Source organism: Aythya marila (genome assembly GCF_965140915.1).
Source record: "Aythya marila genome assembly, chromosome: 2".
NCBI classification, from domain to species: domain Eukaryota; kingdom Metazoa; phylum Chordata; class Aves; order Anseriformes; family Anatidae; genus Aythya; species Aythya marila.
Window position 1 is genome coordinate 84,229,058 of NC_139043.1, and position 17,660 is coordinate 84,246,717.

At 41.8% G+C, this 17,660-nt stretch overlaps 1 protein-coding gene across 1 annotated transcript in view; it reads right to left on the bottom strand.

The window, feature by feature from the left end:
* ANKRD33B (ankyrin repeat domain 33B) overlaps positions 1–16,818 on the bottom strand; it is a gene marked incomplete at its 5' end in the record, with an annotated part of 38,713 nt that extends 21,895 nt beyond the window's left edge. Inside the window, one exon of the mRNA XM_082752332.1 lies at positions 16,390–16,818. Coding sequence (XP_082608458.1) covers positions 16,390–16,818 — 429 coding nt within the window. The remainder of the gene's footprint in view (positions 1–16,389) is intronic.
* Between the last annotated feature and the right edge of the window lie 842 nt (positions 16,819–17,660).

Here is a 17,660-nt window from a genome sequence, read left to right on the forward strand (position 1 = left end):
TAAGGAACCTGTAGGTTCGGCACCACCCTAGGAGAAATGCATCTGCTTTAACAAAAGGCAGGATGGTATTTTTGAAAAATCAGAGACAAGTACTTGGCTAGATCAAGAGCACTGTTGCTACTGGCTTTCAAGCCCTAGCAAGTAGCCTTACATTTGTTTAGCACTGTGCTTAGGGAACAGGCTGGTCCACAATTATGCTTACCTGCAAGAAGCTTGGCTTGACTTTTTATTTGAGCAAACATGCGCCATGACATCGAATTCAGAAGGGACATTTTTACCTCTAGTAGCTGGCCATTTTTTGTAGATTCAATTTATTTATTTATTTTAATCTCGAAGAGGATGGCTTTTAGGCAGCTTTTCATTTATTTGTTTGTTTATTAATATACAGTCCAATTTTAAATTTCTCAGTATCTCAATAGGCTGCGTAAGGATTCATCATTCACTGCAGCTGTAATCAGTATCAATACATGAGCAAACAGCTCTATTAAGGGGAAAATTGTATTTATAGTATCCAAGTGAGACACTAGCATGAAGACCTTACCTGTCTTAAGTCAACTACAGTACTGCAGCTGGAGTTGAATAAGCCAAAGCATTACACATTTGAACTGTATGTCACTACTTAGCGTCAAGAGCTGAGTGAAGTTCTACCTGCCATTTGTGCAGTTCTTCCTCTTATCAAAGCCTGTGGCCACGCCATCCATCTCAGCTGAGTGTCTAGTTTCATGCCATAAAGGCAGGAAAGTGTCTTCTGCCTCTGTGTCTGGACCTAAGGCTCTCATCATGTTATGAGTACACCTCATTTACCTATATAATAAAGATATGTAGGGAGGGAACTGATCATTGATACATTGTTGGATTTGAAAAAAGAAGACAAAATTAACTACAAAAAAAAAAAAAAAAAAAGACGGAGGAGTAATTTCATATTTATATTCAAATACCTAGAATTACTAAAGATGACCTGCCTATATAAAGGACTGCTAAATCATTAATAGAGTATATCCACTTTATGGAATACTCTTTCAGTCAAACAATCCAGAAACTGTTTTTCTTCTGCTCTATAAAACTGGAAAATATTTGGGTCAGGACTCCAGGAATTCATATAAGCAACCTACCTCTTAAGGACTTGTGCCTATAAGAGAAATAGTAAACATTTAAAACACAGTATTCCAAAGAAAATTACACCTCTTGCTGAAAAGAAACCTGCTACCAAATAAATAAATAAATAAACAAACAGATAAATAAAGCAGTATACATCAAACATATCTGACAGAGTTTTTCAGAGCTGTTTGCAGTGAGCTTGACACAACAACTGAAGAATTACACTGGAGTGACACAGGGTCTTTGGGTACTTCAGGGCAGTGTTGGTATTTTTCCTGCTAGTGGCTCACTAATGAGAGCAGTATCTAGACACACTAAGGGTCTTTTGAATGATGCTCCAGGTCCTTGGAGAAAAGATTTCTGTCTTACAGAGAATTTTCAATACGCAGTCAGAAACTACACACTAAAAACAAAACAAAACCAAAACAAACAAATAAAACCAAGCAAACAAAAGAAAAATAGTTTTGCCTAGCTGGCTTCAAAGCAGCACAGAGCTTTCAAAAGAAAATAAACATAGTTTTATCCCCATGACTCACCACAAAAGCTTTCCAATCTCTCAATCTGAAGATCAGCAAATGAATACCTTTATATAAAATAACAGGATACAGAAAAATATTGGCTGGCTACCCGATGCACTCCATCTCAGTTTGTGTTAGCTATTACTGTTCACAAGAACAGTACGTTCGTCTTATTAAATCTTATAACAACGCGTTATTACATTCAGTGTTTGCCAAACATCATAGCAATTATTGGGCTCGCACTTTCATCTAACTACACATTTGGCTGCAGCCATAACTGTTCATGTCTTGAAAAAATTAGAGATTAACAAATGGGCCTGCACATCCATCAGCTCTGTGCGCTGCTTCCCAGGATTTGTACAGCAGAAGGATAGTTCCCATCGTACTGCATCGAGGTCGCACAGGCTGTCAGGGCTGATCTGTTGCTGTTAGAGAGCTCCATCTTAGCAAAACGGCTGGCAAGCGCAGAAAACTGGAAGTGTTTTTCTGCTAAAGGTATAAACAAAGGTATACCCACAACTGCTGAGATCCTGATATGGTAAATGAGGACCTCTGGTGGAAATGGATTTGGTTGCTTGGAGACGCTAAGCCATTAAACCAGTGCAGAGACGGCCTGGAAACACAATTTTCTTCATTTTTGTGGTGCCCAACTCCACAGCGCTGGACTAGGAAATGGGAACAAAGAAACACATTTTCCTTGAAGAAATATTGTAAAAATGATTCCATTAACATCTGGGCGATTTTTCTATTTCATAAAGATGGAGAGTGTGATAAAGAAACTCTCCAACAATTGGATGCCCATAGGAGGGTTAGCAGTAAACAGGAATAGTGAGAATAAAACAGTGGGATGAAGAGGTATTTCTGTGTCTGAAAGGAAGATAACATATAGAGGTGAGACTAAATATTATAGGGTGTTGGAACTAGATGATATTTAAGGTCTCTCCCAACCCAAGCCATTCCATGATTCTATTATTATAAATTTGGCATTTAGTTAGAAGTGACGCATGACATTCCTAATGTAAATTTTCAGTCCTGCAGCCTAATTATATACATTATTCTGAAGATAACAACAAAAAACAAGCAACCTAACTGACATTTCTACACTATAAATGAATAACAGTCATTTTTATAAAGTTAGCCCTCATCCTTTTAGCAATTACTCAAAGGTCACACTTGTGGACAAAGCAAATAATTTTGCAGTAGGCTGAATAAAACCAGAAGAGTGGCATTTCCAGGTTTGCTTGATGATTAAATATACCACAAGAAAGATGCTAAATGGTAAATATTTTGTTCTGCACCTGTTTAGCACTTGGCTCCTTGTCACATTGCCATAACTGAGTGTGTGGACCATTTACCATCCTCCTTCCACAGCAGACCCCTCTGAGCATCCTTGAAATGCTCTGTGTAAATCCAGCCTCCCTGATCTCCCCACAGAGCTGAGCCGGGGCACACCAACAGCACAAGGCATTGCCCCCAAGCTTGCTGTTCTGTTGGACCTCAGGACCCATGGGAGCCACAAGCACTGTCCTTCACTGCCACCAAATCCACATCTATGCTGTTTCTTCAACCATAATCTCTGAATTTAATGCATTAAGGTCTGCATTTTCTGTTGCTTTTGGTTTTGGTGGTGATGTTTTCTGTTTCTTTTTAATTATTATTTTTCTAATGTGTGTTTTATCATCTGATGCCAAATGTCTCATTTCCTAGGACTGACTTTCCCACTTCTTTTCCAAAGAAAATAAATGTACAGCTAACACTTCCAGTCCTGAAAAGGTAAGAAGGGACGTGTACACTTTGTAGCCTTCTAAACCTCCAGACCCTGCATTTGACAGAGAACTTAAAACTCCCCACAGAAGTCCACCACTCTCGTGCCAGCACTACTGAATGAGACCCAAAAGCCCCTTCCACACCTCAGGAAGTACATGAGAGGGTATCAGCCACACAATGGCAATGACTCATACAGGAGCAGTAAACAGAAGGCAGTGTGCACCTTGCTGATTCCAAAGAAAGCACTGTTTGCAGGATATGATTGTTTCTATTTTTAAGTCAGACATGTTTTGTTGTTGTTGTTTGTTTTTCTGTTAAAAATTGTGTGCTAACTCATTATACTCAGCTGGATTACAAAGCTCAGGGAGGAAATATCAAGGTCATGCCTCTGTCAGAAAACTGACATCTTACAATTTCCTTCTCTTTTTTAAGCTCATGAACAAGTAGAATAGTTTTCACAGCTAGATTTAAAAATTACTGATTTAATAGCATTTTACCTTCCATATATCTTCATTGGTTCATAGTAAATTGTTTGTGGCACGAGGAACTTCATCAGCATGTGGCTTTCTGCATCAGAAGTCTCTGGCCTAAACAATCACTTAAGAACGAAAACACCAGTAAACTTACAGAGATTTAAAATCTTTTCAGAGACTTTATAATTAAATATCTAAGTCATTTCTAGTTTCCCTATCAAGTCTACTAAAATTTTCATTACTCTTTAGAAACATTTTGATATGGAGATAGGCTGTGAAGCTCAGTTTCCACTGGCTTTTATTTTTAATTCAACAGGAATTAAGGTGACTTAGGTCTGTGCAGCAAAACTGCACTGTGGTAAAAACAAAAGGAAAGCTTGTTCAGATCTTCCTTCACTTTCACAGATGAGAAAGGCTATTTTTTACAGAAATGAAATGAAATAGAAACAAAAAAATATGAACAAGTATGGCCATGTGGTCAAGCTTCCACCTGCAGCTCATCAGGCAAAGCATCTTTGTCACAATTTCAGAAGCTACATGTTGTTGTATTTTTTTTTCTTTTCTTTCTTTGATGAGTAAAAGCTAATTTACTTAGATGGTTTACAGTTGCTAACTGAATGTTGCAGTTTCTTGTTTCAGACCTCATCTAAGGTCAGGTCATTTGGGAGTTTTATGGACAGCAAGAACAAAGTGCTAGACCTGACATATGAGAAGTAGAGAAGCAGCATCACCTTGCTAGAAACCTCCAGGCAAATTTTTCCTTTCTTATTTGAATTCAAATCCTTGGAGGGAGATCTGTTCACTGAATGCATGCAGTCCATGAAACGTACTGCAACAATCTCAAAGCTGCACATGAAAACAGCGCTGCTCCTTGGGCACCAACCTGTAGGCAGTCCTGCTGGGAGGCTCCTTGCACAGGGAGCTCTGCTCATAAATCAGCTGCACTGCCTGCCATAAGCATAAACTGGGTCAATCTAAAAGTGCTTGCAGAAGATAAAACGGCAATAGCGAGTGAAAGACATTTCACAATCCTGCATCTCAGAGAAGAACAATTTGGGTGATAAATTTTAAGAGAAAGGCTGACGTTCATTCACCATGTCTCCCTCCTTCATTCATTGTTTTCCTCCTTTTTTTTCCTGGAAACCTCATATGCCTTACTGCTTCTAAAGTGTCTCTGTTTAGCATTAAATATTTCAATTTGATTCACGTCGTATCACTAACAGGATGATTGGGAGGTAATGTATGGCAGTAAAGGCCTGCGGTATCTGCTTGTATTTTTAAAATTCAAAAGCAACTTTTTCAAAGTCTCCAGGCAGCTACATTTCTTGTAACAGGTATGACTGGTGAGGCAGCTCTTGTCTGTCACATCAAATTACTTCGCTTTCTCAGGGAGTTTTTCACATTTATGTCATGGATCCAGTGCACTTCAAGGGAACTTGTGTGGAGATGAGTGTTGTAAATGCATTGAGACACCTGAATTCAGCCAGCTGCACACAGGTTATTTTAGCTCAGGTAAGGCGCTAACACGATTATGAAGTACCTAGTTCTCAATTAGGGGTCCTATGCCACAAGCAATTATGCTCAGGAATACCTTTGCACATGGCTAACCCTGTTGTACCTTCATGAGGAAGAATATTTCTGGCTGAGAAATGCCCACAGCCCATGTGGCAGCAGGAGAAAACACCACCAATGCCAGAAGCAGCAAAACAAAGCAAAGCAAAACTGGTAGCAGCATCCTTCCCGTACAGGAGAGGCAGATGGCCAGGAAGATTCAGCCCTCCCCTAAGTCAGCGGCCAGAGGACAGCAGCTCAACATGGGCTGGTGCTGGTTTTGCTTTGCTTTTCTTCCATCCATGCCTAAAGGCACTTTTATGAGTACATGGCTGGTCTTCCCGTTTCCCAAGCAAATGGCATGCCAAGATTTTTTCGCAGGAGCTACAAATAGCAAGATACCTACTAGGTTTTCTAGAAAAATGCCAAAGTCCTCCTTTTATTTTTTTCAAGCATTATGAATGTATTCAATTACTTGCCAGTTTTCCTCTTCATAAAACTAATAACAACAGCTCACGTGCCAGCCTGCCCCTCTAGTAGCAATACTGACCAAACTTCCCTCCAGGGCCTCATTTTGGGCAGTGGCGGTGGCTGGCAGGTCTCAGCATCAGTGCTTGCCTACTTAAGGGCTGTTTCAAAGACAGGCCCTCATGTACAGAGAGGCAAAAGACAAAGAAACAAAAACAAAAGCAAAAACCTAGCACATATGTGAGAGGGTTTTAACATATCACCAGATCAGCCACCCAAGTATTACGGGGTCAGGCTCGAAACATTATACATCCGAAATGCATGAAGCAACAAAAGCCTGACAGTGAGTCATTCCCATTTTGAATCAGCTTGCTTTCAAATTACTCCCCATGGAATTTAACAGACATAATAGAAAATAATAGAATTGAAAAATGGGAACTATTTCCACATTGTGGGTTTTTCCCATAGTGGCTGCGATTTGAATTGCTAATTTGCTGCCAGATGTGCAACTACAGACTCTGTGACAACCATTCCCTTCATATGGTACTTAATTATTTCTTATTGTAATATTCTGGGCATGAAACAAAATTATACTTAGCCCAGGTTGGAGGGATTTTGGTTTTGTTTTTAATGGCGGAACCCTTCGAGATGAATAAATCCATATCTATGTGGCATAGCATTTTAAATAATTTAATAATATAACCTTCTGAGAGCAGCCTTATTTATGAAAGCATTAAAGGACAACTCCTGTCTCCAATAAAGCCAGTAAGAGTTCCTCATGGCTTGCACATACTCCAGAGATTTTGATTTCTATTTTAAAAACTACCAGCAGTTTTTAGTAAGTGGCATTTGTGCAGCTATATTTGACTCCACAGTACAACAGGAAGAACGCACAGAAAAATAGTTAGCCATTTGTTGAAAAGCCTGAAATAAATGACAAACTAGGAGAACCACTTGGGTCTCGTCCAAGTGCTAAATGTGTGGACACTGTTGGCCCGTTCCAGAGGGGCTGACCCTGGGCAAGGTGGACGTGAGCTGGGCTGGACACATCCTCCAGTGCCAGAGACCATCTCCTTTGGCCACAATCACACAGCCTGTGCTTATGGAATGTGTCCCTCTACATTAAAATGCTGCCAACTCTTTCCAAATCAATCTTCATTGCAAAATTAGCAGTGATTTTTACTTAATGATCACATATCACTTTTCTGTAGAGGAAGAAAATTGTGTTTTAATGAAATGTAATTTAAAATAAACCTGATATGCATTAAGCTCATCTGGCTCTAAGCAACCAACACCTGTAAAGTAATGCAAGAGTTACTATTGAATCTCTCTGAAAATGAAGTCCTACTCACATAGGACAGTACTGTGATAAATTACCTGATTTGGTCTTTGCTGGTCTCTGTTGCACAGTAGTTATTACCACTATGTATAACAGGGCTTTGGTTTTTTTATCTTCCAGCATACGACTTCTTGAACAGTAGGACAGATTTTGAATGTAATAGTACCTGCTGAAATGTCTGAATAGATACAAATAGGTATTTTGATTGTATTCCTTGTTCAACATTTTTCAGTATTTATTTTCACAGTTTATATTATTCCCAAGCACATACAGAAGATCACATGACTAAAATTATTATGGAAAAAAAAAAAAAAAAAGCAATTCCTGTGCCACTTGCAAAAGAGGCACATACATATTTCAAAACCATTTTGAAATGGCCCCTGAAACCCAGAGATAAGCCAAACTGAGTGGAAAACAAACACATCTCACATCTCTGAGAAGTGTACTAGCAGAAGGAAAGGCTGTAAGAGCCTCCTGCTGGGAGGGATGCCCAGCTCTTCCCTTCAACATGGCAGTGGTGACAGTGGTCCTTCAGAAGCCAAAACCCAAATCACTACTTCCAATACTACTGGGAGCAATGGACATGAAGATAACTCAAAACTAAACTCTCAGTGACTCTGAAAGATGTGGAATGAGAAACTGTTGTTACCCTCAGCCTTTACCTATATCCATTGCTCCCATGCTGTTTCATTTAGCAGAAAACTCTGAATCCAATGCCTGAGATGGAAGCATTTATTTTTCCTCTTTAGATGTCATGCCTCAAGACCAAAAACCTTAGTGTACAAGGACCCACTGGTACTTAGCTCAAAGTTAAATTCTGGAATTTTTGGACTCTTGTATCCACATCCTTTCCCAGTGTACTTGAAGCTCCTATAGCCTACTGAAACCCAACAGGACCCAGTTTTTCGGAATGAGTAGATGCTTCTTAACAGTGACATCTTGTTTAACTTCCACTTTTTTTTTTTTTTTTTTTTTTTTTATGAAAGATGGTATTGCCATGCACTTTGTTTCAGGTCAGGCTTGAGGTCTGAAAAGTGAGGAGGAGCACTCCTTGTCCAAAGATCTGAAATACCCTTATGGTCAAGCATTTGTGCTATCTTAGACACATAGAGAAGTGTTACTGAAAACTAAAAACTCTTATAATCTACATTAGATATCTTAGTCATTGAGGAAGGCAGAGGAATGTAGAAGAACAACATTGCTCAGAGACAAATCACTTCCACTAGTTTACATTTTAGTATGCCAGGTATCAGTAGAGTTGCTGGAATCAAAACAAGGGGATTCTCCATACAGTCACACATTCTTTAGATATGTCAGTGCTCACTGAAACTGAATGAATGGCTCAAAAATGAATGTTTTAATGCCACTACAAAACAGTACAGACCTCCAGCTTCATTTCATTTTGGTCTTATCCTCTTTGAAAAAAAAAAATCTATTAATGAAAATACACATGGCACAGAAAACCTAAGGCAGCAAGAACAGCAACCGAATGCTTTGGGGAATGTGAATTTTTGTATAGTTTTGTACTAGTGGAAGATGCCCCCTACTTCTGAACTTTTGATGCTGAATTTGCAGCAGCCACACTGTCTATATCCCACATGCAAGTTCTTTAAAACACTCCTCTTAAACATCTTCATATAGTTCTTGAGCTTCAAGTTTTTTGGTTGTTTTATTCCTAGAGGTGAATCATTACTGAAAGTTGATGGCCATCCCTCGAAAAACTTCCTGCCTTTTTGCTCTTTGAGAAGGACTGAACATCTCTGACATGTTTCAGGACACACAAACTCTGTCACAGATTTGATTTTATGCTGGAAGCATTAAGAAAATTTGATGCTTCCTCTGAGGTTTCTCAGTCCAAAGCGAAGTCCCTTTTAAGGCACCTTTGACACTACTAATGATCTGTGCAAGACTTTCTATGGAGCTGAAAAACAGAACTACAATACTTAAATTGAAAGGAGGCAAAACAGAACCAGGAAGAAATTATTAAGAATTGTTCGTTTCCTGCTACAAGACGATATATGACAGCTAGGATAGACAGCCAAAAGGAAAAATAACCTTCTATTTCATGTCCCAGGATGCTTCTATAGATTTCTTGTCCTTTATCAGGCTTCAGTTAAAAATCTAAGTCTTTTGTGTTGGAGTCTTTAGCCCCACCATAAGCAAGGAGGAGAGCAATATCACTATCTTTTTCCATATCCTTTATTATAGGATTTAAAACAGAATTTTCTAAAGACAATTGTTCTTAATGGATTTTTCTGAGCTCCTTTTTCCCTTTGCCTCTTTCTTTCTGCCTGTTCTTTTAGACCTACTTTTTTTTTTTTTTTTTTTTTTTTCAGTTTCAGCAACAAAAGGAACTTTTGTCTGAAGTTGCATAGATATCTATAATACCTATGCATTCCTTCCAAATAGCACTTTTATAATAGCAAATAGCAAACTACAAGAACTTGACATTTATCTAAATCCTGAAATTTGGAAAGCAGTTTATGCCTCAACAAAATTTCAGGGAAAGGAACTTAGGAGCATGTAAGTGAAAAAATTAGTGTTGGTATTCTTTCTAGAGTAATTCCTCCATAGTCCCCTGTCAAGAATATGAACTTGCATTTCCTAAAGGATGAGGAAATTAACAGTGTCACGTTGTGCACAGTAAAATAAACCTGAAAGGCTGTACTGGAGAAATGCAGTAAGGCTTAGTAAGGTTACATTTCTTATCCGTGTTACAGACATGTTCTACTGAAAACATTATTATAAATCTGTCATAATTATTAATGACAAATCTCCCAGAAATCAGTCTCATTAGAATACCATTACACTCTTAATGTAGCTATACTTTATTACATCTGGAGTAAACCTGTGCTCAGCTGGGTAACCAGGATCGTCACTGAGGAGCTCTGCAAGTCCAAATACTTAAGACACTGATGTGAAATACCACTTATATTGGAACAAAGGATTTTTATGACCTTTACTTCTGGGCTACTGCCCGGCTGAAATCCTCTCTCCTGTTCAATCCACTTTACAAGAAACAATTTGTCAAAATTCTTCAAGGAAACTGCTCTTCATCTGTTTTCTTTAATAGCTGCATTGCTTGAAACCAGATTAAACTTGTACAAGTTTCTCATGTTGATGACATCTTCAAATCTGAATCGATCAATTCCACTAAGTTGCATCTGTTAGCGAATGCTGCTTTTGACACTAAGTACGAATCATGCCTTACTACCTGCTTAATGAGTGGAGGATGCAGCGGGTCTCATTATGCATTTACAGTGGTCTGACAAAGGGTTTCTATTTATTTCTAAGCACCCTCATAATCCTTATTAACTGTTCTCTTGACTCCACAGAAATAACGTTCCATGTATATATCTCTTCTACGTTATTTTAAAGGATATGTGTCTGTGCCAGATTTAGAAAGGCATTAGTCACCTAACAAGGGCAGGCAGTCATCTAACCTGCCTACACTATCCTGATGATGCCTCCAAGTGCCCATTTGTATCAGGCTGGTCCATGCTGTGATTGGTTCAACAAATTCCCTCTTAGCCTATGACTTCATATTTTCCATGGTCTATCCACTCCTTTTTGATGGCTTTGCTTGAGCTGCAAATACAATATTTGAAGGGTTCACAATTCACTTTGAGCTGTTTCTGTATTTTGCCATCTACTATTCCTTGCTTTGTTTTGCTCGCTCACTTCCTTTTTAAATATGTAAATATCCCCAGGGACTTTTTTTGGTGTATTTGGATATTTCTGTACTATTTTGAAGGATTAAATTACAGTACTTTTGCCTTTAGGGTCTCTTTAAAACTAATTCCACCCTAAAAGATTCCCTTTTATGGTTTAATGTCATGATGTTAAGTTTCAATGCAATCCCTCCCATGAGAATACCTTTCATGAGAGAACACGAGGGAACTGAAACTGCCTATGGAAATATGAAAAATTTCCCACAAGCATAGCAGATGACATATTTTTTTTATTTTTCTGACATGGGATGACTTAGACACCATGTGTCACAACAGCTGAAAGTAGTATGCGACAGAGAACTTTATCTCCCACCGCAAAATACTGCAGTCCTAATTTCTCATTTCTACAAGTTCACGTCATGTAGACAGAACAAACAACAAACAACCACGTTACATATTACACAAGTTCTGGCACTTTTAGTGATACATGATTTTCTGGAACAGCCTTATCAAGCCCAGTACCCTCTTGCCCAGGAACTGGGAACCACTAGCTCCATGTCCCCCTCAGCCAGTCACAGTTCTAGAAGTACAGCCTTTTGGCAAAGGTAAATTCAGGTGTCATCTCCATGGAGTACTCACCGTGCATAACTCTGTGAAGGGTAACAGTACCTAAACTAGCTTGGAAACCTGAGGCAGTCTAGCTGTGGTGGCACAAAAGTCTGTGGGCTGTTTTGCCTTGCTGAGGAGCAGTCGGCAGTGCAAGGCAGGGAGAAAAATAAATGTTTTATGTCTTGAATGCTGTTACAAGTCCACCGAGGAGACTAGGTGAGCAATGCCATTCTGAAACATCCTTTTACAGCCAGAAACTCGCAACCAAATCTAGGTTGCATTCTGTGAAACATCTCCATTCGATTCAGGGGGTCAGTCTCTGGTTCCCTCCTATGCACCCTATCTGCTTCAGGAGGTGTTCACAGTGCCCAGACAAGGAGGGCAATCTCCGTAAACTCTCTCAAAAGCCAGCAGAGAGAGGCTCTTCAGCAGTGGCTTGAGGGGACAACAAACAGAGCACAAGCATAACAGACCCTTGAAACACCCCCTGGAGAAATCCACAGCTCTCTGTAGAGCAGAGAAGGAATGAGCAGAAACCTTCTTCCTAGTTCATGCACTGCACCATGGTGCAGACCCCCAGTGGGAAACTTCTCTCCTGCTCCTACTTCACTGGACTTATTGCCATGGCTGGCACAACCCCACATTCTCACAATCTTTTTAGGTAGGTGTCTAGACAGTACATTGCTACCTTGTTTTGCTTATTGAGTACAGCAACTTCCAGGCTTTTGAAGCATTGTTGTCTCTCCCCAGGTGTTTATTCTTTTGTTTTTTTTCTACTTAACATCAGTTGCTAATGAGAGGGGAAATCAAAAGAAACTTAGATTGTAAAGAATAACAACAACCTTGGAAACTGTTTTCTTCCTTCAAAAGAAAAAGGAGAGAAATGCCAAACAAACAGATTCAAGCCTGTTTGATGACAGAGCTACAGAACTATCATGCCTCAAAGCACAACCTGCTACAGAGCAGTACAGACTAACAGCATCCTTTATGAAGCATTTATGAGAAAAATTAGCTGTGCTCCTAGATGGGTTTAAGAATATTTTCGAAAGGAGAAGTAAGAGCTCAAAAGCTGAGCCACCTATATTATTTTGTTTCACACCTTTTAAAGGGGAGCAACTAAGATCACAAATATGCAATCTCCACTGTATAATGGTGTACTTACAACATTAAGGTGTTTAATTCCAATTGGTTTCCAAGTAGTGGTTCCTGGTTATGTGTGGAGCTGGGTGAAAGACCCCTTGAATACTGACGTAAAAATGAAAAGCTGAAGACTACAACAGAACATTTTTACACATATATCAGCTCTAAAATATGGACCTTCAGCATACATAATAAAATAGATTATACAACTTTGGTAGCTGACACAAAACCTTTCTGAGGATAAGCAACAGTGATTATTTTAAATCTGTCATGGGGATGTTCTTTGCCTTCTTTTCCTCCCTTCCTTGATTGACTTCTCTGTTGTCATGGCTCTCATTTGTGGTTAGGTAATACCAAATTTTGAAATTCTTTTTTTCTGAGTATACATAATCCTTGTCTCCAGACAGGATTTAATATTATGATAAACTTATGAAATGGAAATACCTGAAATCCTGAAAATGTAGCCAGTAAGGAGAAGTCCCCACACCACCTGGTGAAAAGTCTGTCACCAGACTGTCATTATCTGGATGGTGTTTTGGTCCCACTCAGGTCAAGAGATTTCACTGGAACCAAGATTTTATCTTCTCATATATATTTGCAGAGCCCTCAATGCTGCCAGTGTGAGGCAGGTAAACACAGTAAATACTGCCAATGTGAAGCAGGTAAACACATTAAGGAATGAGAGGCAATCCTGCCTGATCTGCAATTAGTATATTATATGTTGTCATAATTGTTTTCCAAATATTTTGATATGAGACCTGCCAAGGCGAGGAAAGAGGCACCATCAAGGAGGCCTTTCAGGACTCCCCACTCAGGCAGCAGAGGATGCAGGGATGAAGCATTTCGGGAACATACACAGACAATGGTACAAACTGCTGTTCTCTTCATGGCAATGAAAATGAGACAGTCTTCAGGCTACATGTGGTGACTAATAAATTGGGTGTAGCGAAGTCTGTTTTACTGCAGGAAGGTGAATTTAATGAAAGCCTGTGCCTGACAGGTGGTTCCTGTGCGGGAGATCCTGCAGCTCAAAAACCCAGCATGGGAAAAGTCAGCTCCTGCAGAAACCCTGCAAAAAGTCACCGTTTAGACTTGGAAAATAGACTCAAAACAGACAATTGGTGTATTTCAATAAAAGGATCAAGAAAAAATATGTAAGAAGTAAGGTTACCTCTGGATCTTAGCATTTTTGGAAATAATTTCTTCCAAATCTTAAATTTACACATGGAATCACTTCAGGGTTGGGGTCAAAAATTAAAAACAAAACAATGCCAAAACTCCAGATGTTTGCTCCCAAATTCATTTTAAGATTTTAACCATTAGGAAGTTTCTTCCTCATGTTATATTTTGAGATTTAGGTTTAATTACTTTGGGAATCAAAATATGGCCTTGTCTTACTACAGTTACTTATTACACTTTTTTTTTTTTATTATTTTGAAAAAAATAAATGTGAAAATGCAACTGCACACTACAAACATTACAGAAGTTATCAGATCAGAGATGTGAAAATAGTCACTTTACTCAGTTGGACAGCCTTCCCTTCACCACCTCAATTCTCAAGTTTTCTTTCTCATGCCTCACACAGAAAAGAAACAACATTTCAGAAGAAATGAAAGCTCACCTTATTTGTTCCCAGTGTAAAAAAACAACAACAACAAAAAAAAAAAAAAACAACCAACAATGTTAAAGGTGCTTTCCAATAAATGTAAGATGTAAGATAGCATTGTAAACAAACAGCATCCTGGCCAAAAAGAAGACTCTGCAAGCTAATATTGAAAATATGAGCAATTAAAAAAAAAAAAAAAAAAAGGATCCAGCACAAGCAGAATATGCAGAATATGATACGTAGCTTCTTAAGTTACTTTTTGGCAGTACAAATAAGTTTTGTTTATGTGTAACGTGCGATGATTTTATATAACTTGCAAATTTAAGAGAAGCAAAAATTCCATGGGAAAAAGAAATTGCTGAGAGAAACTTAACTTTTGTCAGGTAAAATTCCCCAAGAAATGTGGCTTTTCTTTTGCAAAATAATATATATTTGCCCTGATTTTCTGAGCAGCAGTGGCTGGGGAAAGTACTGGCAGTAGATGCACAAAATCGGAAGAGAAATCTGTTTTCTTGTACATTTTATTTAAACCCAATGGAGAATGCACTGTGGTTTAACCAGGCTGCCAGCTCATGGACTGACTCCACACAGGGCCTGAAAGAGGGTCCAGGAGTCCTGCCATGGGGCCAACAGCTTCTAGCATCCCATTTTCATTAGTCCAAAGAGTCATACTGCCATGCTCTGCATTGCTGTCTTTAGGTTACTTCTGTGTGGGGTCCTATCCCCTCAGGCAGAGGGAGGATTGAATTCACATTCCCCATGTCACCAGTGAGGCTTCCAGAAGTCGCTGAATTCCAGAATTTATTTTACTTATTGGTTTTGTTGATTTTTTTTTCCCACCAAAAGTGTCCCCGAAGGGACAGCTCCAGGCATTTTGTGCCAGAACTGTCCCTACTGCCACACATTTCTCAGGCCTTGATGAACGCATGCCGATGGAGGTCAGTGGCCATGGGTGGGGCTCAGGCCCAGGCCAGCACCACATGCACAGGCCTGAGCCTCATGCATGGGATGGAGGGACCTGAGCAGGGCTTTCACGACCTGCTACAACATAGGCTTGGATCTCACGTGATACCAGCAAGGAGTGTACCTGCACTATACCTTGCCTTTGGCAGAAAAGTAGATCTAAAGCATTTCTACACTCTGCAGCTCCTTCCCGACCCCATGGCATAGTTGGCTGCCCCTTGCATGTGTTAATACAACTTGTTGCATTGGTAGCTTTTGTAGAAATAGACTGAATTGGATCGCTGAAACAGTTGTATGAGGGAACAAAAGATTCTTTGTAGGAAAAATCCTACAGGTAAATACAATTAAGACCAAAGAAAAGTCCATCTCTGAACAGGTCCCAAGCCAAATTATTGTCTTATTTGCCATGCAAAGACCTCTTAAGTTGCCAAAACCTGCAAGTCACTTGCCCAATTAAAATCACTCATGCTTTCCTTCAAAATCTTCCTGTTACAGAGTAGTCACAGACATTTTTTGGAGATTCTTCATGCAAACAGCAAGTAAATTATGCAAATTACAAATAAAAATTACTTAGTTTTGTTAGTTTCAATATAAACGGTAGAAAAACAAGTGATTGGAGTTGCTCTTGCTAATTTTCTGTGTAACTCAAGTGTCCCAGCTGCACATTCCCATAAAAGTTTTCACTTTCTGACTTAGTGAAACACCCTTCCAGCCCTGCAGTTAGCTAACTAACAGCCAAAAACCAAATCACAGAGATTGCAATGACACAAGATCCAAAAATAGGCTACAAAGCGAATAGGAGGTGAATTCCACCAAGTCTGACTGTAGAGCAGGAATTCCCCAAACTCTGCCCCCGGCGTCCTGGGAACCGAGAGCAAGCTGAAAGTTTTAGGAGAGCTGAAGAGAAATAAACACAAAGCAGAGAGGGGAAGGCAGGCTTGGAGCAGTTTTCCAGATTCTCGATGTGACAAGGGGAGGGACGGGATGGCGAAGGGGAAGCTTTGGTCCTAAAGCAGAGATCCCTAAGGGGCAGCCTTGCCCCCCAGCGGGCTGCCCACCCTGGCGGTGCGGGATTTCGGCTCCCCCACACCTCATCGTTACCCCACGGGGCTGCGGACCCAAAACCCGAGCGGTTCCCCCCCCGTGCCCCCCAAATCCCGTCCCCGGGCCGTGCCGGGCTGCTCACCCGGCGGTTGCGGTCGGTCTCCCGCACCTCCTCCTCCTCGGGGCCCTGCCGGATGAGTGCCCGGAGCACCACGGCGTTGTTGGTGCAGCAGGCTCGGAAGAGGCTCAGCGCCTCGGGGCTGCCGCCGTCGCCTTGCTCCAGGGACCAGCTGTCCTCCGCCTCGTCCTCCAGCCCCCCCGGCGGGTAGAAGGAGTCGTCCGAGGCGATGCTGCAGGTGTCGGGCAGCTCGGAGAAATCCTCGTACTCCTCGCAGTCCTCTTCTTCTTCCTCTTCCTCCTCCTCCTCCTCGTCGCCCTGCCCCTGGCCGGCAGCCCCCTCCGCCCCCTGCTCGGGGCCGCTCTCCGCCTCGGGCAGCTCCTTGCCGGAGCCCGGAGCGGGGCAGACCCGCTCCCCGGCCAGCTGCCCCCCGGCCCCCGACAGCAGCACCATGTCGACAGCCCTGTCACCGACAGCCCTGTCGCCGACACCCCTGACACCGGCACCCCGGCACGCCGTCTAGGCGTCCCGGAGCCTGGGGGGGGTCTCGTCGCCCCCTGCTCGCCGGCCGCCCCCGAGCCGGGCCATGCCGCTGAGGGGATCCCTCCGGGTCCGGGAGGGAGGGGAGAGGGGTTTGGGAGGCAGGTCTGGGGTTTAGGAAGGGCGGCGAGCAAACTCCCGGCCCGTAAGCCGATCAGCATCTCTCGGAGCAGATTGGGGCTTGGGCTTAGCGCGCTGACATCAGGGACACGTCTGGAAAGCGATTTGCTCCGGGGAGGCGCAGCAAAAAGACGGGGAGAGCCTCGGAGGAGAGGGAGCGGCGGGACCCCAGCCCCTGGGGCCGGAGGGACCCCCTGAGGCAGCCCCCGAGAGCCCCCGAGCCCGGGATGGGCTCGTCGAGGGGGGAGAGAGGCGCCCGGAGCCTGCCTCTGGCCGAGGGGCTGCCGGCCGAGGGGGGGAGGAGGGCAGTTTGCAGAGCTCTGGGTCGGAAGGGAGAGCTCACTTTACTGTGAGCAGTTCATGAACAGAAAAAGCACAGCACCGACAGCTGAACACGTGCAGGCAGATGCCAGGCACATAGTTTCTGTGCAAGGCATCGAGAGATTACTTGGGGAGCAATCGTGCGTGCGTACACCGAGCTGTCACAGTGCCACGGTTCCTCTGTAGCCTTTCTCCCTTTTCAAGCTCCTTATCAGCACAACTCTCTGGCAGCGAGAAGGTAGGAGAAAGCCCACGAGCCAACCAAACAGGGCGTTTGGTTTCTCCCACAGCAATTTGAAGTGAGCCTGGGGTAT